Source organism: Artibeus jamaicensis, unplaced genomic scaffold (genome assembly GCF_021234435.1).
Source record: "Artibeus jamaicensis isolate MK-2021 breed Jamaican fruit bat unplaced genomic scaffold, CSHL_Jam_final scaffold_369, whole genome shotgun sequence".
Classification (NCBI taxonomy): Eukaryota; Metazoa; Chordata; class Mammalia; order Chiroptera; family Phyllostomidae; genus Artibeus; species Artibeus jamaicensis.
Window position 1 is genome coordinate 13,627,244 of NW_026522042.1, and position 19,323 is coordinate 13,646,566.

The 19,323-nt window shown below is 40.3% G+C and overlaps 1 protein-coding gene across 1 annotated transcript in view; it reads left to right on the top strand.

The window, feature by feature from the left end:
- Positions 1–3,377, top strand: part of ZFR (zinc finger RNA binding protein) — an 85,087-nt gene extending 81,710 nt beyond the window's left edge. Inside the window, exon 20 of the mRNA XM_037128957.2 lies at positions 1,777–3,377. Within this exon, the coding sequence (XP_036984852.1) occupies positions 1,777–1,956 (180 nt within the window). The 3' untranslated portion in view covers positions 1,957–3,377. The remainder of the gene's footprint in view (positions 1–1,776) is intronic.
- Positions 3,378–19,323: the final 15,946 nt, after the last annotated feature.

Genomic DNA, 19,323 nt, shown 5'->3' on the forward strand with positions numbered 1-19,323 from the left:
CCTCTCCTGCCTCTAGCTGTGTAATGCAGAGATTAAAAGTGCACTCAGGGGTCATGACTGCCATTTCATCTGTAAAATGGGAATGACACCATTATTTGGCTCAAGTTGGACGGATTAAATGCATTAATATGTATAATTATAAAGTGTATGTTATGTGGTATTGTGTTGGCTCTGATTCCTGGTGACCGAATGAATGAGTCGTGTCCACGAGGTCCTGTCCTCAACAGTCCTCCTTAGCTCCTGTGGCCTCATGCCTGTGGCTTTAAAGAATCAGTCTATATCTTATTTGATCTTTCTCTTTTCCTGCTGCCTTTTCATAATATGCCCAAAGTAGGACAGCTTCACTTTTGTCATTTTTTATTCCAATGATAGTTTTAGCCTTAATTTGCTCCGGGACGAACTTAATTTGTCTTTACGGTGGTCTGAGGTATCTGGGGAGTTCTCCTCCAACACCGTATTTCCAGTGACTCATTTTTTCCTGTTAGCCTTCACTGTCCAGCTTTTATCTTGTCTATCATTATCAGTTATTGATCCTGGTAGAAGAGTTATGGAAAAGGAAAAAATATGTGAACCTAAAGAATGAATAAAAAAATCGATCAATTTAAAAACTGCTATAGCTTTCCATTTTTTTGATTCCAGAAATGTACTAAATGTACTATATCAGCTGAATAAAAGGGTTAGAAATAGTCTAAACAGCAGCCATTAGGGAAAAATAGTTTGATTCCTAGGTATATAACCAATAGAACTGAAAATATGTCTTCATAAAAACTTGTACATCAGTGTACATAATGGCATTATGCTGAGAAGTGGAAATGTCCCAGTGTCTGTTGAGGAGTGGGTGGATAAGCAAATACAGTACATCCACACACTGTAATATTATTCGGTCATTAAAAGGATGTACTGGTATACACTGCAATATGAATGAGCCTTGAAAATCTTTGCTAAGTGAAAGAAGCCAGGCACAAAATGCCATATGACTCTATGTAAAATGTCCATAGTAGGCAAATCTGTAGAGACAGAAAAGTAGATTAGTGGTTGTCAGGGAAGTTGAATCTTATGTGACCTATGTCTAAAAATGTGGTCTAAACAATTACTTTGAGGTTCATAACCATATAGTTAAAGTTGCCATTTAATCAAATGACTAAAATCTGCATAAGTTAGTTTAAGAGATACATGTTTCAGAAATTTGAGGGATAGATTAAATTATATCTCAGAAGTCCCTCTAGTTTCAAGATTTCATGGTGTCTTGTGCCATCAGTGGCTAACATATTCCTATGTGTACATAGCCATGTAGTGAAAATCGTTTTCACTTGTGAAGTAATAAGTTGAAGAAGCGTGATCCTCTGGTTGTAAACCCCGGGGAAGTGTCTGTATGTATGTACACTATGTGTGCGTGTGCTGCTGGTACTGAGCGTGCGTCTACGGGTATCACAGTGAGAAAACAGATGACTGGGACCCAAAGAGGGTTCACTCGGTGAATGAGACACTTGTCTTTTGCTGTATATAATTTCATGGTGTTTTTTTAAATAATCATAATACTAAATTGTTTAAAAACTTATTTTTTAACTTAGGTTTAAAAAAACAAATTAGCATGCACACAGAAAAACCTGAAAATAAAAACAGCAGAACATAGGGAGTATTTCAGTTATGAAACTAATATTGTTTAAGGTATTGCTTTCATTAAACAGACTTCTTTGTGTATGGGGGAGTAAACCTAATAATTATTATTTTGGTTTTTTTTTAATTAACTCTAAATTCTGACTCTTTTTGTTGCAGTTTGCATTGAGACTCCTTGCATTCCGCCAGATACACAAAGTTCTAGGCATGGACCCATTACCCCAAATGAGCCAACGTTTTAACATCCACAACAACAGGAAGCGAAGAAGGGATAGTGATGGAGTTGACGGATTTGAAGCTGAAGGGAAAAAAGACAAAAAGGATTATGATAACTTTTAAAAAGTTTCTGTGAATCTGCAGTGTTAAAATAATAGGTGCCCATCTGTAGGCTGTTTTTCATTCATAATAATGTGTACTTCAAAAAAATGTATCAAGAATTTCATAGAAGAACTAAGTTTTTCTGTGACATTAAAATCTTCATGTACAGTGTTAGGTATTACATGGATGGAAAGACAACCCCCCAGAATTGTGTTCCAGCTAGGGGGGGAACAGTGATTCGGATGTTTTCCATTATTTTGGTTTTATTTACTGGTTGCCCTAGTTCCCCTACTTTTGTGTCTTTTATTAATTTGTCTTATTAAATCTTGACTGTATTTAATGCAGTATTTGTGCTTCAGTTGCTATGTGTATTTGAGATTTTTATTTAGAGGTTTTGTTTTTTGACACTAGTTCTTTGTGTTATAGACGATATCCTTTACTCTTTAATATTTTACAGCAGTACATTATTTTTTGTAACGTAAGACTGCAGAATTTGTTTTATTATTCTGTATGTGATGGATTACAACACAAAAAGTTATCCTGCCATTTAAGTGCTCAGACTGAATATTTCTGCAGATCTTGTGACATTTGTCTCTCTAGTGTGATATATAAAGGTGTAATTAAGACAGATTTCTGTTAATCTAATCAAGTTTGCTGTTAGTTGTGCATTAGCAGTATAAAAGCTAATATATACTATATGGTCTTGCAACAGTTTTAAAGCCTCTGCATAATTGATAAAAATGCATGACACTTTTGTTTTTATAGACTTTTAAAATTATAATTTTAGGTTTGACAGGTAGATCTTTGTACAGTTGACTTTTTGACATAGCAAGGCCAAAAATAACTTTCTGAATATTTTTTTCTTCTGCGTATGTGGAGAGGGCATTTTTCATACTACAAGTGGGCTAACCAATCTTTTGGAAAGAACTTTATCATTGTGCAACTAACAACAGTAACTAGCCCTTAATTATGATGACAGTTCCTTATTGGTGTGTGTGAGATTACTCTTAACTATTATTACAGTATAACGCAATTGAATGATTCCTTCCCCCATCCCCATACCCTATCACCCAGATAATTTACAGTTCTATTAACAGTGAGGTTGATAAAGTATTACTGATAAAAAATTAAGATTATCTAAGGGGAAAAAAACCAGAAAATTATTTGGTGTGGCCATCTTACATGCTTATATGTCCTACAAAAAGCTAAATATTCTAGCAATGGTGTAATAAAAAGTCACATCTTACTGTTGATGTGTGTATGCTCTGGTACACAGATGTCATTTTGTTGTCACAGCACTACAGTGAAATACACAAATAAAAACTTAAATTCATATAATGACTTAAATGTATTATATGTCAGAATTGACATCATAAACTACTTTTGCTTTGAAATGACTTATGCTTTAGTAAAACTATATTCAAAAGTATTGAGTACTTAAATCTTGTTATTCTTGATGAGTTTGTCGCCTGAGCACATAATTTCCAGAAATTTTGAATAACATACTGGTTCGGTTTCTTTCTTGGGTGGGCTGGAACCTTCCCCTGGACTGTTAGAGGGTCTGCAGACTGCGGGAGACGGCCGTCGGGGAGCTAGGACAGGCAGCTCGGGCTTTGTCCCACATTTGTCACACGCTGTGTCTGTCGGGCAAGCCTTTTTCTTTTTTTAACTTTAGTATTTCTGGGTCTCATTTTATTCTTTTGAGTAATAAGTCACCCAGTAAAATTTTGGAAACTTTTTTTCATAGTTCTGCGTAACAGAGAAGAACTGAAAAGTATCACACTAATGACAGACTTCATGCTTGGTGGTATTACACATTTTCCTTTTTAAAACTATCATAACAGTAAGAATAAGTGAAGGTGTTCATATTTCTTATTTTTCGGATGAGGTCATTGAAGTCCAGTGTGGTTACCCTAAAGATCGTACATCAATTGAAGTGACGTAGTTGAAATTGAGAGATTTCGGCGTTTACACTCAGCACTTTGCCAGGCAGCTCCCTTTATCTTGCAATTAGATTTCAAAAATGTTTTCATCCCGTTTCAAAATTTTATGTTTGGTTTAGGTTGTCTTCATCCATATATACAAGTGGCACCATTTACATTTATTTACTAAAATAATTATTTCAGTATTTCCATGGCTAAATTATTTTCATAGCTGTGGATAGACCCACATTAACCATCTTGTGTGAAATGACATGAACATATTTTAGTATCTTATTTGACAATTAAAGAAAATTTATTTTAATCCTCACCCAGGGATATATTTTTACTGATTTTAGAGAGGAAGGGGGAGAGAGAGAGGAAACATCTATTGGGTGCCACTGGGGATGGAACCCATAACCTACAGATATCACCTGACTGGAGATCAAACCCACAATCTCTGTGTACGGTACTAGGTTCCAACCAATTGAGTCACCCAGCCAGGGCTGCTTTGGCAACTTTTAAATTAAACTGAGATCTCTAGTCAAAAGCAGCATTGGTTATCACCCTGCTGATGCATTCTAGAACCAATTGTTTGGGCAACTGATTTATTTACATGTTATTGCCTGCATCTTTTAGTGCATGCTCATGTTACAGTCAATTTAATGATACAAAAGAAAGAAAACAGCCCTGGCTGGTGTGGCTCAGTGGATTGAGCACTGGCCTGCAAACTAAAAGGTCACCTGTTCAATTCCCAATCAAGGTATATGCCTGGGTTGCAGGCCAGGGCTCAAGTAGGGGTGTGGGAGAGGCAACCAATCAATGTATCTTTCACACATCAGTGTTTCCCTCCCTTCCCCTCTCTCTAAAAGTAAATAAACTCTTTAAAACAAATTGAATTCTCTCACTCATCCCCAGTTATATAATGCATTACAAATTAGTTTTGTCTTCACCACTTTTTTCTATTTCTTTGAAAGCTAGAATTAAAATGTAAAATTAATGATGTAGCAAATCATACTTGATTTTTTAAGTCAACATTTTAAATAATTTTTCTGCTTGATAAAAAGCATAAACTTTAAAAATATATATATATATATATTGATTACACTCTTAAGAGTTCTGATTTTTCCCATGTCCTCATTTCCCCAGCATTCTGTACACCCTCAGGCAATCCCCATATCATTGTTCCGTCCAAATTCTTTAGTTGCTACATTTCCTATACTTTATATCCCCATGACTATTCTGCGACGACCTATTTGTGCTTCTTACACCCTTCACCTCTTCACCCACTTCCCTGTCATTTCTGGCAACCATTAATTTTCTCAAGTCCCTTTAACATTTCATATAATAATTAATGGCTGGGTGATGAAGTTTAGGTTTTTTCTTGGCTAGGAAGCTCTTTATCTGTTCTTCAGTTCTACACGAAAGCTGTGCTGGGTAGAACGATCTTGGCTGTAGGTCCCTGGTTTTCATCACTTTTAATACTTCTTGCCAGTGCCTTCTTGCCTGCAGTTTCTTTTGAGAAGTCAGCTGACAGTCTGATGGGAACTCCCCTGTGGGCAACTTAACTGCTTTTCTCTTACTGCTTTTAAGATTTTTCTCTTTATCTTTAACCTTTGGCATTTTAATTATGATGTCTTGGAGTGGGCCTCTTTGCATCCCTCTTGTTTGGGACTCTGTGCTCCCTGGACTTGCATGTCTATTTCCTTCAGCAAATTAGGGACGTTTTCTTTCATTACTTTTTCAAGTAGATTCCCAATTTCTTGCTCTTTCTCTTCTGGCACCTCTATGATGCAAATGTTGGACCTCTTGAATTGTTCCAGAGGCTGCTTATACTATCCTATTTTTTTTGGATTCTTTCTTGTTTTGGTTGTATTTTTTGTTTTTGTTTTGGGTTTTTTGTTGTTTGTTTTTCTGTTTTTGTGGGGTTTTTTTTTTGCTTCCTTGTGTTCCAAATTGCTGGTTTGATTCTGCTGTTGTTTTTCATCCACTTCATCCACTCTGCTGTTGTTTTTCTGTGAATTGCTCTTTATTTCAGCTAGTGTATCCATTTTTGTTTTTGTTTTGTTTGTTTGTTTTTTAACTGTCCTTTTTATGCTGCTGAGGTCCTTGCTAAGTTCCTTGAGCATCCTTATAAGTGTTTTGAACTCTGCATCTGAAAGGCTGATAATCTCCATTTCGTTTAGCTTTTTCTCTGGAGTTTTAATCTGTTCTTTCATTTGGGCCATGTTTGTCTCCTCATTTTGGCAGCCTCCCTTTGAGTTCCTGTGTATTAGTAGAGCTGCTTTAACTCTGTCTTGGTAGTGTGGCCTAATGTAGTAGGTGTCCTTCAAGGTCCAATGGCACAGCCTCCCCTATCACCCAAGTTGGGTACTTGAGGTGCGCCCTTCATGTACCCTGAGAAACCTTCTTCTTGCAGTGGAGCCTTGATTGCTCTTGGCAATCAAGGTCAGTGGAAGGGATTTACCCAGGCCAGTCAGTTGCAAGGACTGGCTGTGACCACTGACCACCACCTTCTGCCCTCTGTGGAGGATCAGCTGTGCAGAGGCAGGATGGTGGGGCTCTGAGATTGTCTGTAGCTCTCCACTGAGTGTGGAAGCTCTGGGATTTCTCTAGTGGTACAGGTCAAAGTCAGCCCCTACTTGTGTTTTGCCTGGGGCACCCTGCCTGAGAGAGACAGCTGCTACTTTTGCTGGACTTGGAGGTTCCCAGGCCAGCATTTAGTCTGGCTGCTGCTTGTGCGGGTCAGGGTCTCACTGAGGCCAGCTGTTGGCTTGAGAGGATTTAGGAAGTATAAAGCATGAGCCAAGACCAGCCATTCACATGGAAAAGCAGCATGGCGTGGGCCCCAAGTTGGGGTGGGGTGGAGTCTCTGGGGATCTTTAAGGTGGGTCAAACAGGGTTAGCCAGGTTGATGGATATGGCGCCAGCTTGCTGGCTCTGTGGGGGGATAGGTTCAGAAAAGGGACAACAGTGGCTTCTGCTCTCCTTCATGCCAGGCACTTCAGTTTTGTCCGTGTGCGCCACGCGTACCTCTCAAGCTGCTACTCCAGTGCTCAGGCTCACAGGGAGCGAGTCTGAGTAGATGAGTCCTGTGTGAGTTCTTGAAGAGGAATTGTTTGGGGCTCCCAATGTTTTTTTCCACCAACTCAATTCCCACTGGTTTTTGCAGCCAGAAGTTATGGGGCTTCTCTTCCTGGCACTGGAACCTTGGGCTGGGGTCTCTGGTGTGGGGTGGGACTCCTCAGTCCCAAGATTCCTCTCCTGAGTTTTTATCTAGCACATGTGGGTGTGGGACCTGCCTGTTCAGTGTCTATGCCCCTTCTACCAGTCTGGATGGATGTGGTTTCTCTAATTCCTAGTGTCAGGCTTCCATTCGACTTGATTTCTGCTGGTTCTGAGTGATGGTTGTTCTATATTTTAGTTGTAATTTTGATGTGGTGTCGGGATGTGGCAATTGACATCTGCCTATGCCACTGTAGTGACCAGAAGTCCACTTAAACGGTTGTTCTGGGTGGCCATGCTATTATGGTCTCACCATGCTATTATGGTCTCACCATGCTATTATGGTCTCAATATATATTGGATTGGCCAAAAAGTTCATTCTGTTTTTTTCATGGTTATAGTAGTGCTTGGTTGTATTTAACTTCATTTGAAATAATTTTGTTCAACTGTATTTTGTGACAACTGTCATATCAGTGTGCATTTAAAAAACATTAAAATTGGTGAGTTTTTGTGTAGCCATTTTAATATTGAAGATGGAAGAAAATATGCAACTTTTTGGCATATTATGCTTTATTATTTCAAGGAAGGTAAAAATGCATTGAAATGGAAAAGATTTGTGCAGTGTGTGGAGAAGGTGCTGTGACTGATAGAACGTCTCAAAAGTTGTTTGTCAAGTTTCATGCTGGGATTTCTTGTTAGACGATGCTCCACAGTCAGGTAGACTAGACAGCGATCAAATCAAGACCTTAATTGACAGCCATCAGTGTTCTACCATGTGGAAGACAGCCAACATACTCAAAATACCCAAATCAATATAGTTATTGCTGAAAATGAAAATTGTCTTGTATGAAAAAAATAAATGAACTAATTGGCTAACCCAATATTATGAAGTTACGTTATGAACAGATCATTTAATAGTGTTCATTTTTATACTGAATTTGACAGAACTCATTTTTTAAAGTGTTCCCAAGAAAGGGAAAACTTCATAGTGCCATAGAAAGGTAATGTTCATAGCAGAGGTCTCCAATTTGATTGTTTTATAAGAGTTCTCTGAAGAACATTCTAAAAATTAAGATTTCTAACCTCTAATTCCAAAGATTCTGACTGCGGAGGGCCAGAATGAGCCTGAGGATGGGCATTTTAAGATGGTTTTCTCTTAGGTATTAATTTGAATGGATGGTTTATTCACATGTTGAAAAGGTACAAAGGTGTGTTATGGCACAGAAGGTCTCCTGCCTCCTCTTGCCGCTTCCCAGAGGCAGTCCCCGTTACCTGTTTGTGCATCCTTTCCTACATGGTCTCTGCTCTGCCCTGTGATGTGCCTTCTCGCCTTGTGTTACCGGGTATCTTGGAGTCTTGCAGTTCGTTCCATGTGGGTCCACACAGGGAAACTGCCTCTAACAAAGCACTGAAGGACCGTTCCAAGTTAGGCTTTTTCTCTAGTCGTAGATGGTTCTAATGCAAATGGTACGTGGATCATGTGTTAATGAACATGCTTTATGCCAATGACCATAATACACAGTCCCAAACCAGTATTTTTAATTTAATATTAAAGGTGTTTTCTTATCAGCCATATAATATATGTAGCAATAAGTAATTGAAACATTCAACAAATCATAAAATCCCCATTCTCTGAGCAATTTTAGTCTTCCTTAACTGTGTGCTTAGTGTAATATTTGATGTAAAATAAAATTTGAAAATAGGAAACAATTCTATAACATAACGAGTGAATATTTTTGAACAATACTTAAACTGGTTTCATGTTAAAGTTATGTTCACCTTCTATTTACCTTATCCTAATATAATCCCAAGTAAGACTAGATAATTAAATGGATCTCAGTTGATTAATCACTCAAAATACATGGATGTTTAAAAGAGTTCAGAAGTAGAAAGGGAAAGTAGCAGAGAACATACTTCTGGGTTGGATCGATGTGGGCCCTGTATTTAAAGATACATATGATAATGCAGTACGACGGATTCATGATGAGAAAAAGTTCAGGGTGTTGTAGTTTATGTCGAGTTTTGCTCTGAGCTGTAGAGGGACTACAATGCAGTTTAGGGGGCAATACAAGGCAGATAAAAACGGATGGGCTGCCTTTTGTTAATGCATAGTGTGGGGCGTTGGAGAGAAGCTGAAAACTACACTAGCAATCACATTACCCTTAGAGAGCATTGGGACCCTTTTAACAGGAGCTTCCTTGTGTCCTTTATCTGAATGATACCCAAAATGAGAGACAGCAGTTCTGCCACCCCCTCATCCATGGTTTCACTTTCCACCGTTCTTTATCCACGGTCAACTGTGGTCCAAAAATAGTAAGTGGAAAATTCTAGACATAACTCTTAAGTTTTAAATTGTGTGCTGTTCTGAGCAGCATGATGGTATTTCAAATCATCCCACTGCTTTACCAGGGACGCGAGATGTCCCTTTGGCGAGTCCACACCGCATGCGCTACTGGCCTGTCACTCACCTGGCTTTGGGTTGGAGCGGTTATCAGAGAGACGCTACATCCACGTAACTTTTATTTTACTATATTACTATAGTGGTTCTATTTCATTATTAATCTCACTGCGCCTACTTTATAAATGAAAATTTATCGTAGGTATGTATATATAGGGTTTGGTAACACCTAATTTCAGGCATCCAACGAGGGCTTGTGGAACGTATTCCCCACGATTAAGGGAAACCACTGCATCTAGTTCTACACTTGGCGTTAGTCACGTCGCATCTGCAGTATGGTGTTCAGTTCTGGGCATTAGTTCTTAAGTGATACAGGAACATGACTGATGCAAGTGAGTTTGTTTGAAACCATATCATGTATAGTTGGAAATACAGAGCAGTAGGAACAAGAGATGATGTGGGAGAGAGAGAGTGTATCTTCTAATATATGAATGTGGGAAAAATATCCATTGAAGAAACTGCTTTTAAAATGTTAACTGCCACAATAACATGGAGGGCACCTGCAAAGAAGTTGTTGCCCACGTGCATAATTATAACCAACCACCTGTGTAAGATTTTGGTTAAGGTCTGGCATTTGGTATGAAAGTATATAAGATGACCGATCTTCTCCATGTTTAAAATACTATTATACTATTAGTCCAGGTACTTATTAGAGGTCATTTGAACAGGATTCAAATGGCCAATTGCCTCAACATTGATAAGAATTATTTCATGGCATGCAAAATAAGATTTTGGAAAAGTAGGTGCTGGTTTTGCCATACCTGCTTAACTGCTTCCTGTTTTTCCATAGCACTGAAGTTTCTAAGCACTTTTTCTCTTACCTCTCAACATTTTTCTGCATCTGCTGCTTCCTGGGTTGTTGTCAGCATCTTCTGTGTATGTACATGCTATTGATTATCTCATTCACCTTCCCAGTGAGATACTCCCTTTGTTAAAATTAGTTCCAAATCCTATCTATCCAAACTCCAGTCTTGCTTTTTTCCTTTCTGCCTCTGGTATGTACACTATTTATTCAGCCTGCAGCCCCCAGATTACATCTCTGTAGCATCTGTTCGATCATGTTACTGCTACTCAAAAGACCTTCAAGCAACTCCACATCACTGTGTTAAAACAGTGTGTAGCCCTGGCCAGGTAGTTCAGTTGGAACGTCATCCCAATACACCAAGGTTACGGGTTCAATCCCCAGTCAGGGCTCATACAAGAATCAACCAGTGAATGCATAAAGAAGTGGAACAACAAATTGATGTTTCTCTACCCCTTTCTCTCAACCTAAAATAATAATAATAAATTTTAAAAAACAGTACATATTATTTCAACCTCACAACATTACTACATGGTAGGTATTAATTACACATGAGCAAACCAGGGTTTGGGGATAAGTAACTTGCTGTAATAAAAAGTCATTAGAATGATACAGCCCTTTGAATTGGGTTAGATCGTCAGAAAGCTACTTTGGAGAGTTCTTCTGACTTGAAAACCTGAGTGTTTGATCTTTATGCCATATACCTCTTATGGATGTGTTTTCGGCCAACCCTCTTTCTGTAGAACTTAAATGCTGAAGACATGGCGTGCAAATGGGTTTTAGGTATCCCAATTTTGGTCTGCTGTGAAAGCTTGCACATCAGCCTTTTCCATCCCTCCTTATCTTAAAGAACTTACAAAGCTATGTCTCTTTCTAAGGCCAATGGTTAACTGAGGATGGGAAAGTAAAGGGAATCCCATTTCCTTGGCTCAGCATTTTAACCTTTACCTGAGCCAGAAGTCACAACAGATGTCTTACGTACGATATCCAGGGTAAGCTATAGCTGTGCGTTATTTGGCCAAGACACAGTTAGAAACCCTGAGCGAACATTCATATTAAAGATTTCACACAGAAATCTTCACTTGACTTCTCTTAAAAAATTGGAAGAGCTGATGACACAGGGCATGTGTTCCTCCCTGGTAATAATTAGCTGACACTGAGCATAATGGCCACTTCCCGCAGAGGGTAAATTTGAGACAAAGCCTCTTCTGGACAGCTTACCTCAGCCTTCTCTGTTCCCTGTTTTGCCTCCTAGGCTGGCCCTGTGGCCATTCGGTTGTTATATGACATCAGAGATACCAGCCATTTTGCCTGCAGCCTCTCCCCATCTTTACGTGCAATCGCATCTGTTAAACCGAGGCATTGAGAATCTCTAACATTACTTTCAGTTCCAAAATTCTTCAGTTCTGTGATCATGTGATCAGTGCACTTGTTGTCACCACATTTAATGTAAAGGACAGTCATAAAGAAATGCCCCCACTTCCTTCATTGATTGTTTCCAGAAAGATGCCAGAAAGGAGGCCTGAAATGTAAGCAAGTTATAGCCTGAAGGGAATCCTTTTTTTTGGAGTAGAGACTAAAATCTATCTCCTGACAACCTCGTGGTAACGTTGGAACCGCCTGCCTGCCTTCCTGTCTGCTCGTTGGCGGGGCCAAGAGAAAGATGGAGAAGCAAAGGGCATTGAGAAGAACAAAGACTGGCCACAAGAAGACTTTCTAGGTGGCAAAATTCTTAATGAAATATGTTTTTACATTTTTCGTTTTTATGAAATCTTAGTGTACATCAAAGGAGATGAAGAGGAGAGGGCTCAGTAAAGTGGAAAGAGATATGCGATGAAATTATTCATTGAAACCCAATTTATGAGCTTTCAGCTCTGGATGAGATGAAGTAAACACACTCTTCTCTTTCTTGCCCACTGAATGTGACTATAAAATCTGGATAAAATGCTGAGAGCACCAGTCTGAGGACTCTGAAACAGAACTAGTGGCAGGCAGATTGGAGAAGACCACACATGAAGTATCATCAAACTGGTGTGACAGCTTGCCGTGATTCTCCTTCCAGAAGTAAACTCACTGCTTAGCTTTGGACATGAGCAGAGTCATAGGGGAGTATGGCAGGGCGTGGTCATCAAAGCCCCAGATTTCTGGTAAGAGGATGAAGAAGGAGAGTCCTGGGGACCTGGAACGTGCTGGGCAGGTTGGGATGAGGGAGGAGCTAGGGTAAGTGAGTGACTTCATAATAATATTTATGAATAATTTTATAATAACTTTTCCAGGTCTCTACCGCAAGTTATTTTGTGAGGCCAACATTACTCTGGTACAAAAACCAGATAAAAACATACAGCCACCCTTGCAATGTGACTTGGTTGGTTGGATTGTCATCCTGACATGCCAAGGTTGTGGGTTCAATCCCCAGTCAGGGCACATACGAGAATTAACCAATGAATGCATAAATAGGCGGAACAACAAATCGGTGTTTCGCTTTCTCTGTGTGTCTCAAAATCAGTAAATTAAAAAAAAAATACATAAAAACTTATCAGAACCATTCAGGTCTCCAGTTGGGGGTGTGCTAGAGGCAACAGATCAGTGTTTCTCTCCTCTTTCTCCCTCCCTTCCCGTCTATCTAAAAATAAATAAATAAAATCTTTGAAAAACAAACCACAACCATTCGGACTTTGCCTTTGGAATGCAAGGCTGGTTCAATATGTAAAAACTAACGAAAATATGAATTTTACTACTAAAAATATAAAACAAACTGTATCCTAGAATAAGTGAAACTTAAAGAGAGAACTGGGAAGGTCATGGCAGTATATAATATACCCTAGAGCTGATATTGATGAAGACGTTCAAATCATTTGAATGTGATTCCACTAAGAAAAGAACTGGACCCAGCCATAACGAATTCCTACCTAAACGGTCAAGAACTGGGGAAACAGGACATCCATCCAGGGGGTCACCACAAAGAGTGATGCAGTATTGTCAGCAAGCTGAGCTGCTCCCAAATACCGTGCGTAAAACCAGCATCTGTGTCAGAACCCAGCTTTGCAATACATGCGTCCACTTTTGTGCACACGTACATAGAAAAAGTCCTAACTCCAAACTACTGACATCAGTTATCTCTGGGTTATGAGGTCTTGGATGACTTATTGAACTGATTCGATGTTTTGACAATGAACATGCATTGCTTTGTTAATAAGAAGAAGATAAAACCTTTTTTTTTTTTTTGGTACTTTTATTAGCATTAATCTTAGGCTGAATTTACTCCTGGGCCGTAAGTTTTTATTTCTTCAGTTTCTTCTGGGACATCTTTGTCTGCTGTGCAGCCTGCTCTTCTGGTTTGGGAACAGTCTGCTGTTTCTCAGTAGGAGTAGCCTCCCCTCCCAGTGTGGGAGGGAGGGCTCCTGGGTGGGCTGCCGGGCCCAGGAGCTCGACATTCTGTGCCACGTCTTGGGAGGTTTGTTCACTTGAGTGTGTTCGATGACCAGAGAATCTACATCTAAACATTTAATTTCAATTTTACTCTCAGTATTTTAAAACTTGTGCAGCAAAAATTCAGCACTCTGGGACCACTGACCCTGCATGCAAGCCCTACTGCTTGGTCTGAGCACACCTACAGACTTGACCATTGTAACAGCAGAATGGCACACTTTGCTTCTGTAAAGTGACATCCCTCAGATACTTGATGGCTTTCGGATACACATACCCTTGGTGGCCTGGGCAGCTTCTCAAGTGACCTCAGAGTGAACATGAAGATTTGAACCTCTTGATTCACATGATTTAGTGGGTTTTTCTCTGGGCCAAGTGGATAGTGAACATTTTCAGAGGTCACCTCAAGCTGCATACAGGAAGAGGAGGAAAAACACTTTCTTTAAAAGAATAAATGAGCAATGTACATGGGTGGACAATTCTCAAAAGAAGTATATATTCTCAGGAGAACTACAAATGGCCAATAGCCATATGAAAAATTTTCAACCTTACTAGTAATCAAATACATACAGATAAAAAAAAATAAAGGCAATAGACTTTTTGTCAACCAGATTGACAAAGGGTATAAAGAATGAAAATCGCCTGGTCTGGTCTGAGCTAGTAAGATCGCAGAGGCAAAAGGCAAGGGGCCTAGTTCGGTCAACACTGGGATGATCTTTCTTTCCTTTTCGACTTTTAACTATTACATATATTTGCACACACACACACAGATAAAGAGGGAGAATCTATGACCCAGCAACTGAACTTCAAAGACTTTACCTTGAAGAATTAAATCTAATCAGATAAGTATACAAAACTATAAATTCAAATATTTTAACTGAAGCACTATTGGCAAGCACTATTGGGTAGAAACTGTTGAAATGTCTAATACGTACTGCCGGGGTCCAGCCTCTGCAGGTCTCGGGGTCCCCGAAGGATGAACGGCGCAGGTGACGAATGAAGAATCAGACATTTGATTGGATGCTGGAGAACAGCCAGCCTCTGTGGGTCTGACCGAACTCACAGAATTTGATTTAGGCTTTATTTTTATAAAGATTGTTGTATAACCTTAAAGGAACAGGTGCATGGCACGATCAGTTAAGCAGAAAAAATCAATACAGAGGTAACCAGGAAAAGTACAGGAAATTCCATAGATTCAGTTATGTTAGACAAATGTTCTTTTGACCAGGAGAGCCATTAATCAGACAATTAGAAATAGCTGTATGTACAGAGTTTTAAATGTCTTACTGTTTATTAAAGTTCTTAGAATTTGGCATGGGTCAAAAGGATATGCTAGACTGAACAATGGTTATAGGAAATTTATTACAAGGCCTTTGTAGTGTCTAACTTAGCTATCTTTCTGTCTAAAATGTTTCTTTGTGTACTTTGGACTCTAACTCCTTGGTAATTGTTTCTACGTGCTTAGTTTGTAATAGTTAACCAGCTTCTCCTGCTTCTTTACCTGCCTAATTTCATTAATATATATTCCTGTCCAAGGTAGAGGAGGGGTTGTTACTCCATCAACATTTAGATGTTCAGGGGCTACCCCATCAGGGGGGACTTTTGTTCTATGGCCAAGAAACCATTTTGTACAACCTCATTGGAATTCTGCGCATCATTGGACCTGAAATACAGGTGTCTAAAAATCCCACCACCTATTAATCTCAGCAACAAACATGCAAGGGAGAGATAGACAGGACGTCCAGCCGCAGCTGCCTCTGCTGTGCAGATGCATCTCATCCATCCCGACTGTGTCAAGGGATGGCTGCTGGTCGGCTTCCGACAATGTGCTTTATGGAAATAGAGCTCATTTATTACTAAATGATAGTATAGACCAGTCATTCTAAAGGGAAGCGTCGCCTTCTTAAAATCCTCAGTATTCAATCCCCGTGACTCATGAGAGAGTTTCAGCTCCCTCAGGAGTGTCAGGTTGGAAAAAAGTTGAAAACAACTACGTGGACCCTGGCAGGTAGCTCAATCGGTTAGAGTCGCCCTGCTATGCCAAGGTTGCAGGTTCATTCCCCAATCAGGGCACACACGAGAAGCAACCAAGAAATGCATAAATAAGTAGAACAAGAAATTGGTGTTTCTCTCTCTCAAATCAATAATAAATAGAAAAGGAAAAGAACTATATAGTAGAATAACACACGAAGACATTTACTTTGTAATGTTTAGTGAAACAATCAGATTGTAAAACCACCATGTGTAAAGTATCGTCCCTTTTTGTCTTAATAGGCGTGTACGCTCCACCAACTCTCCAAATATTTCCAGTGGGCACCTCTGTGCATTATCATTACGCTTGTTCAGTCTGGGGCTTTTATTTCTATCTCATTAGGAGGTTTTGCTAATATCTGTTTCTATAATAATGTTTACCATGTAGTAATATATAACTACCTATTCATTCTTAAATAATTACTACATAATAACTCTTTGAAAATAAACATGGTGTGAAAACCTTCCAATATCTCCACATGCCTTAAGGATAGATTCCAAAAGCCTCAGCATGGCAGCCAGGGCCCCATAAACGGTGGTTCTAACCTGTTCTTCCAGCCTCTTCCCGCCCCTCCCGGTCCCGGTCCCTGCAGCGTCAGTCCCAGAGAAGAGTGTGTTGGGTGCTGGCCAGCAACTGTCCCTTGACAAGGTCGGGACGGTTGAGATGCATCTGCAAGGCAGAGGCAACTGTAGCTGGATTTCCTGCCTATCTCTCCTTACATGTTTGTTTTGGTGATCAAAAGGTGCTGGGATTGTTAGACACTTGAATTTCAGGTTCATTGACTAGTGTAATTCCAATGAAGTTGTACAAAATAATTTTTTGACCAGAGAACAAAGTCCCTGTATGTCTAATAGTCGTTAGAGTAATAGCCCCTCCTTTACCTTGAATAGGAATATATATCAATTAGACAGGCAAAGAAATAACAAAACCTGGCCAGTTATTACAAACTAAACATGTAGAAACAGTTACTAAAGAGTCAGAGTTTCTAGTACACAGAGAAACATTTTAGACAGAAAAGGATAGATAGCTAAGTTAGATATCACAAAGGCCTTATAATAAATCTCCTATTACCTCTACTCAATCTAGCATATCCTTTTGCCTCATGACAAATTCTGAGAAACTTTAATATATAGTAAGACATTCAAATTCTGTACATACAGCTATTTCTAATTGTCTGATTTATGGCTCTCCTGGTCAAAATAATCTTTGTTCATTATAACTGAATCTATGGGAACTTTTGTATTTTTCCTGGTTACCTTTGTATTATTTTTTTCTGCTTAACTGATCATGCTATACACCTGCAAATGTTAATCACTACCTAAAATGAAAATATAAAAACCTGCTTGTACTTGCAATAAACGGAACAGAGCTTCACTGTCCTTTGAGGCATGTTGTCGTCTATTACCCATCGCTGACACCTTACCCACCTTTTGGGAATCCCTGGACCCTGCCGAGGCTGGTCCACGGCAGGTGGCGCCCGGGACAGGGACAAGAAGGTAAGACCCCTAAACATATTTTCGGTAAGGATAGGGCTCTCCCCGTTGGGTGCTGCAGACCCCCCGTTGGGTGCTGCAGACCCCTCAGCACGATAGGCTAAGTACGAAAAGGGTGAGTAATCATGGGACATACGGAGTCCAAGGAAAGAGGATTGTTTATTGATATTACTAAGCATATGCTCCATAAGAGAGGCATAAATGTATCAGGAAAGCAACTTAGGGAATTTTTTCATTTTGTACAAGAATGTGCCCCATGGTTCCTGGAGGAAGGAACCTTAAATCTAGACCTGGCAGAGGCTAGGGAAAGACATGAAAACGTATTATTCACTACAAGGACCTGAAAAGGTCCCAATAGATGCCTTTTCATTATGGAATGTCTTAAAAGACAGCCTTGATCCTACCTATGAGGCTGTCTGCTTGGCTAAACAAGTCACAGAGGAGCTCATATCCCTGTGCACAGGAATTAAGAAAACAAGAAGTTATGCTGGAATTTCAGCCTCTGACCCTCAAGCAGCAGCTGAGAACGTAGAAGACTCAGAGGAGTCTGATGAGGAAGAAGAAAAGGAGGACGTGTTGCCTCCTGACAATCAGGCTGAACTAGATGAAGCCTCAGCACGTTATCACAAAGGTGATTTTAATCCCTTTAATTTCAATATAAGAGCTACTGCTCCCCCTCCCCCTAAAAAGGCAACAAAGAAAAGGGAAAGAAGGGTACCAACCAAGGTTGGTTTTTTAGGAGCCGTGAAGGAAGCAAGAGAATGGGGAGAAAATTTGGGGTGTTTTCCTGTCATCCTAGGATCCTCCCCTGATGGTCTCCCTGTATGGAAACCTCGGACCCTGCAGCGGCTGGTCCGCGGCAAGAGTGCTTGCTCTCACCTCTCTGCTGGGCGCATGCCCGCTCCCTCTGAGGTCAGAGGCCTATGTAGGACGCCTGTTTATTGACCGAGAGAGACAGACAGAGCCTTCCCTTTCGTCGGGGGAAGGTGCTGCCCTAGTCTACCCTGGAGACTAGGAAAAAAGTAAATCGAGAGACTTTTTTTCCTAAAAATTAATCAATTACTTCTCCGACCTTACATTGTGGTTCCAAATGAAGAGTCTCTTAGTAGTTTCCCTTCAGTTGACATTGTCTCACATGGGGCGAGAGTAAGAATAGGTCCCCCCATGGCTGCCTTTCTTGCTGGGCCCCCAGTGGAGCTGAGCTGTAAAACTTCTTCTTAGACTTCTTAAACCTGCATAAGATATTTGCAGAGTCTGAGATGGACTTACTTGGTGCTTTACTTGGCTGCCCTCAGGATCCGTTCCAGAGACCAGGTGAATGAATGGTGAATAGACACCAGTGTTCTGGAGGGAAGGCGGGAAATGGCGGGTCAGGACCGGAGCTCCAGGGAAGTTCCTCTGTGAAAAACACTGAGACGTTTCTTTGCCGCTCAGCCTTTTCCATTCCCTGCATTCTCGTTTTGCCTTTGGACAGAGGATTTTAAAAAACAATTTTGCATACATTTTAACCTTGGGGCAGACGGCTATTTCAAACATGAGACAGTAGGCCTTTCACAGCCTCTGTGTTTATTCTTTTACAGCCACCTGAACAATGAGCCTTTCAGGTTTTCAGTGAGTGGGAAGGGGTAGCCGAGCTCCGAGCGGGCGTGACCGCACTGAGCAAAGATCCCGTGTCCCGGTGGGGAGGCTTGCTTGGCCTGATTTTATCTGAGAAGGTTCTCCCGGCCCTTGTGACAGCAACCGCTTCCTTCTTCCCCCTCTGAGATCATCATTAGGCTCCAGACACTGCGGAAAAGAGGTGTCCTGCCGCGGTTGTGCGGCATTTTCTGACCAGATCCAGCCCCAGGCAAAACTCGAAGGAAGAGAAGATTCTCTCAGTGCCATTTCCCTTCGACAGCCAGGATGCCAGGTCCCTAACTTTTCCCCAACCAGCTTGGTGGCACCAGAAACTCTAGGAGTTAAACAGCATACTTTGATCTGAGTAAACATTCAAGAAGGAAGAGCACATTGTTTTCATTTTGCGATAGGCAGCC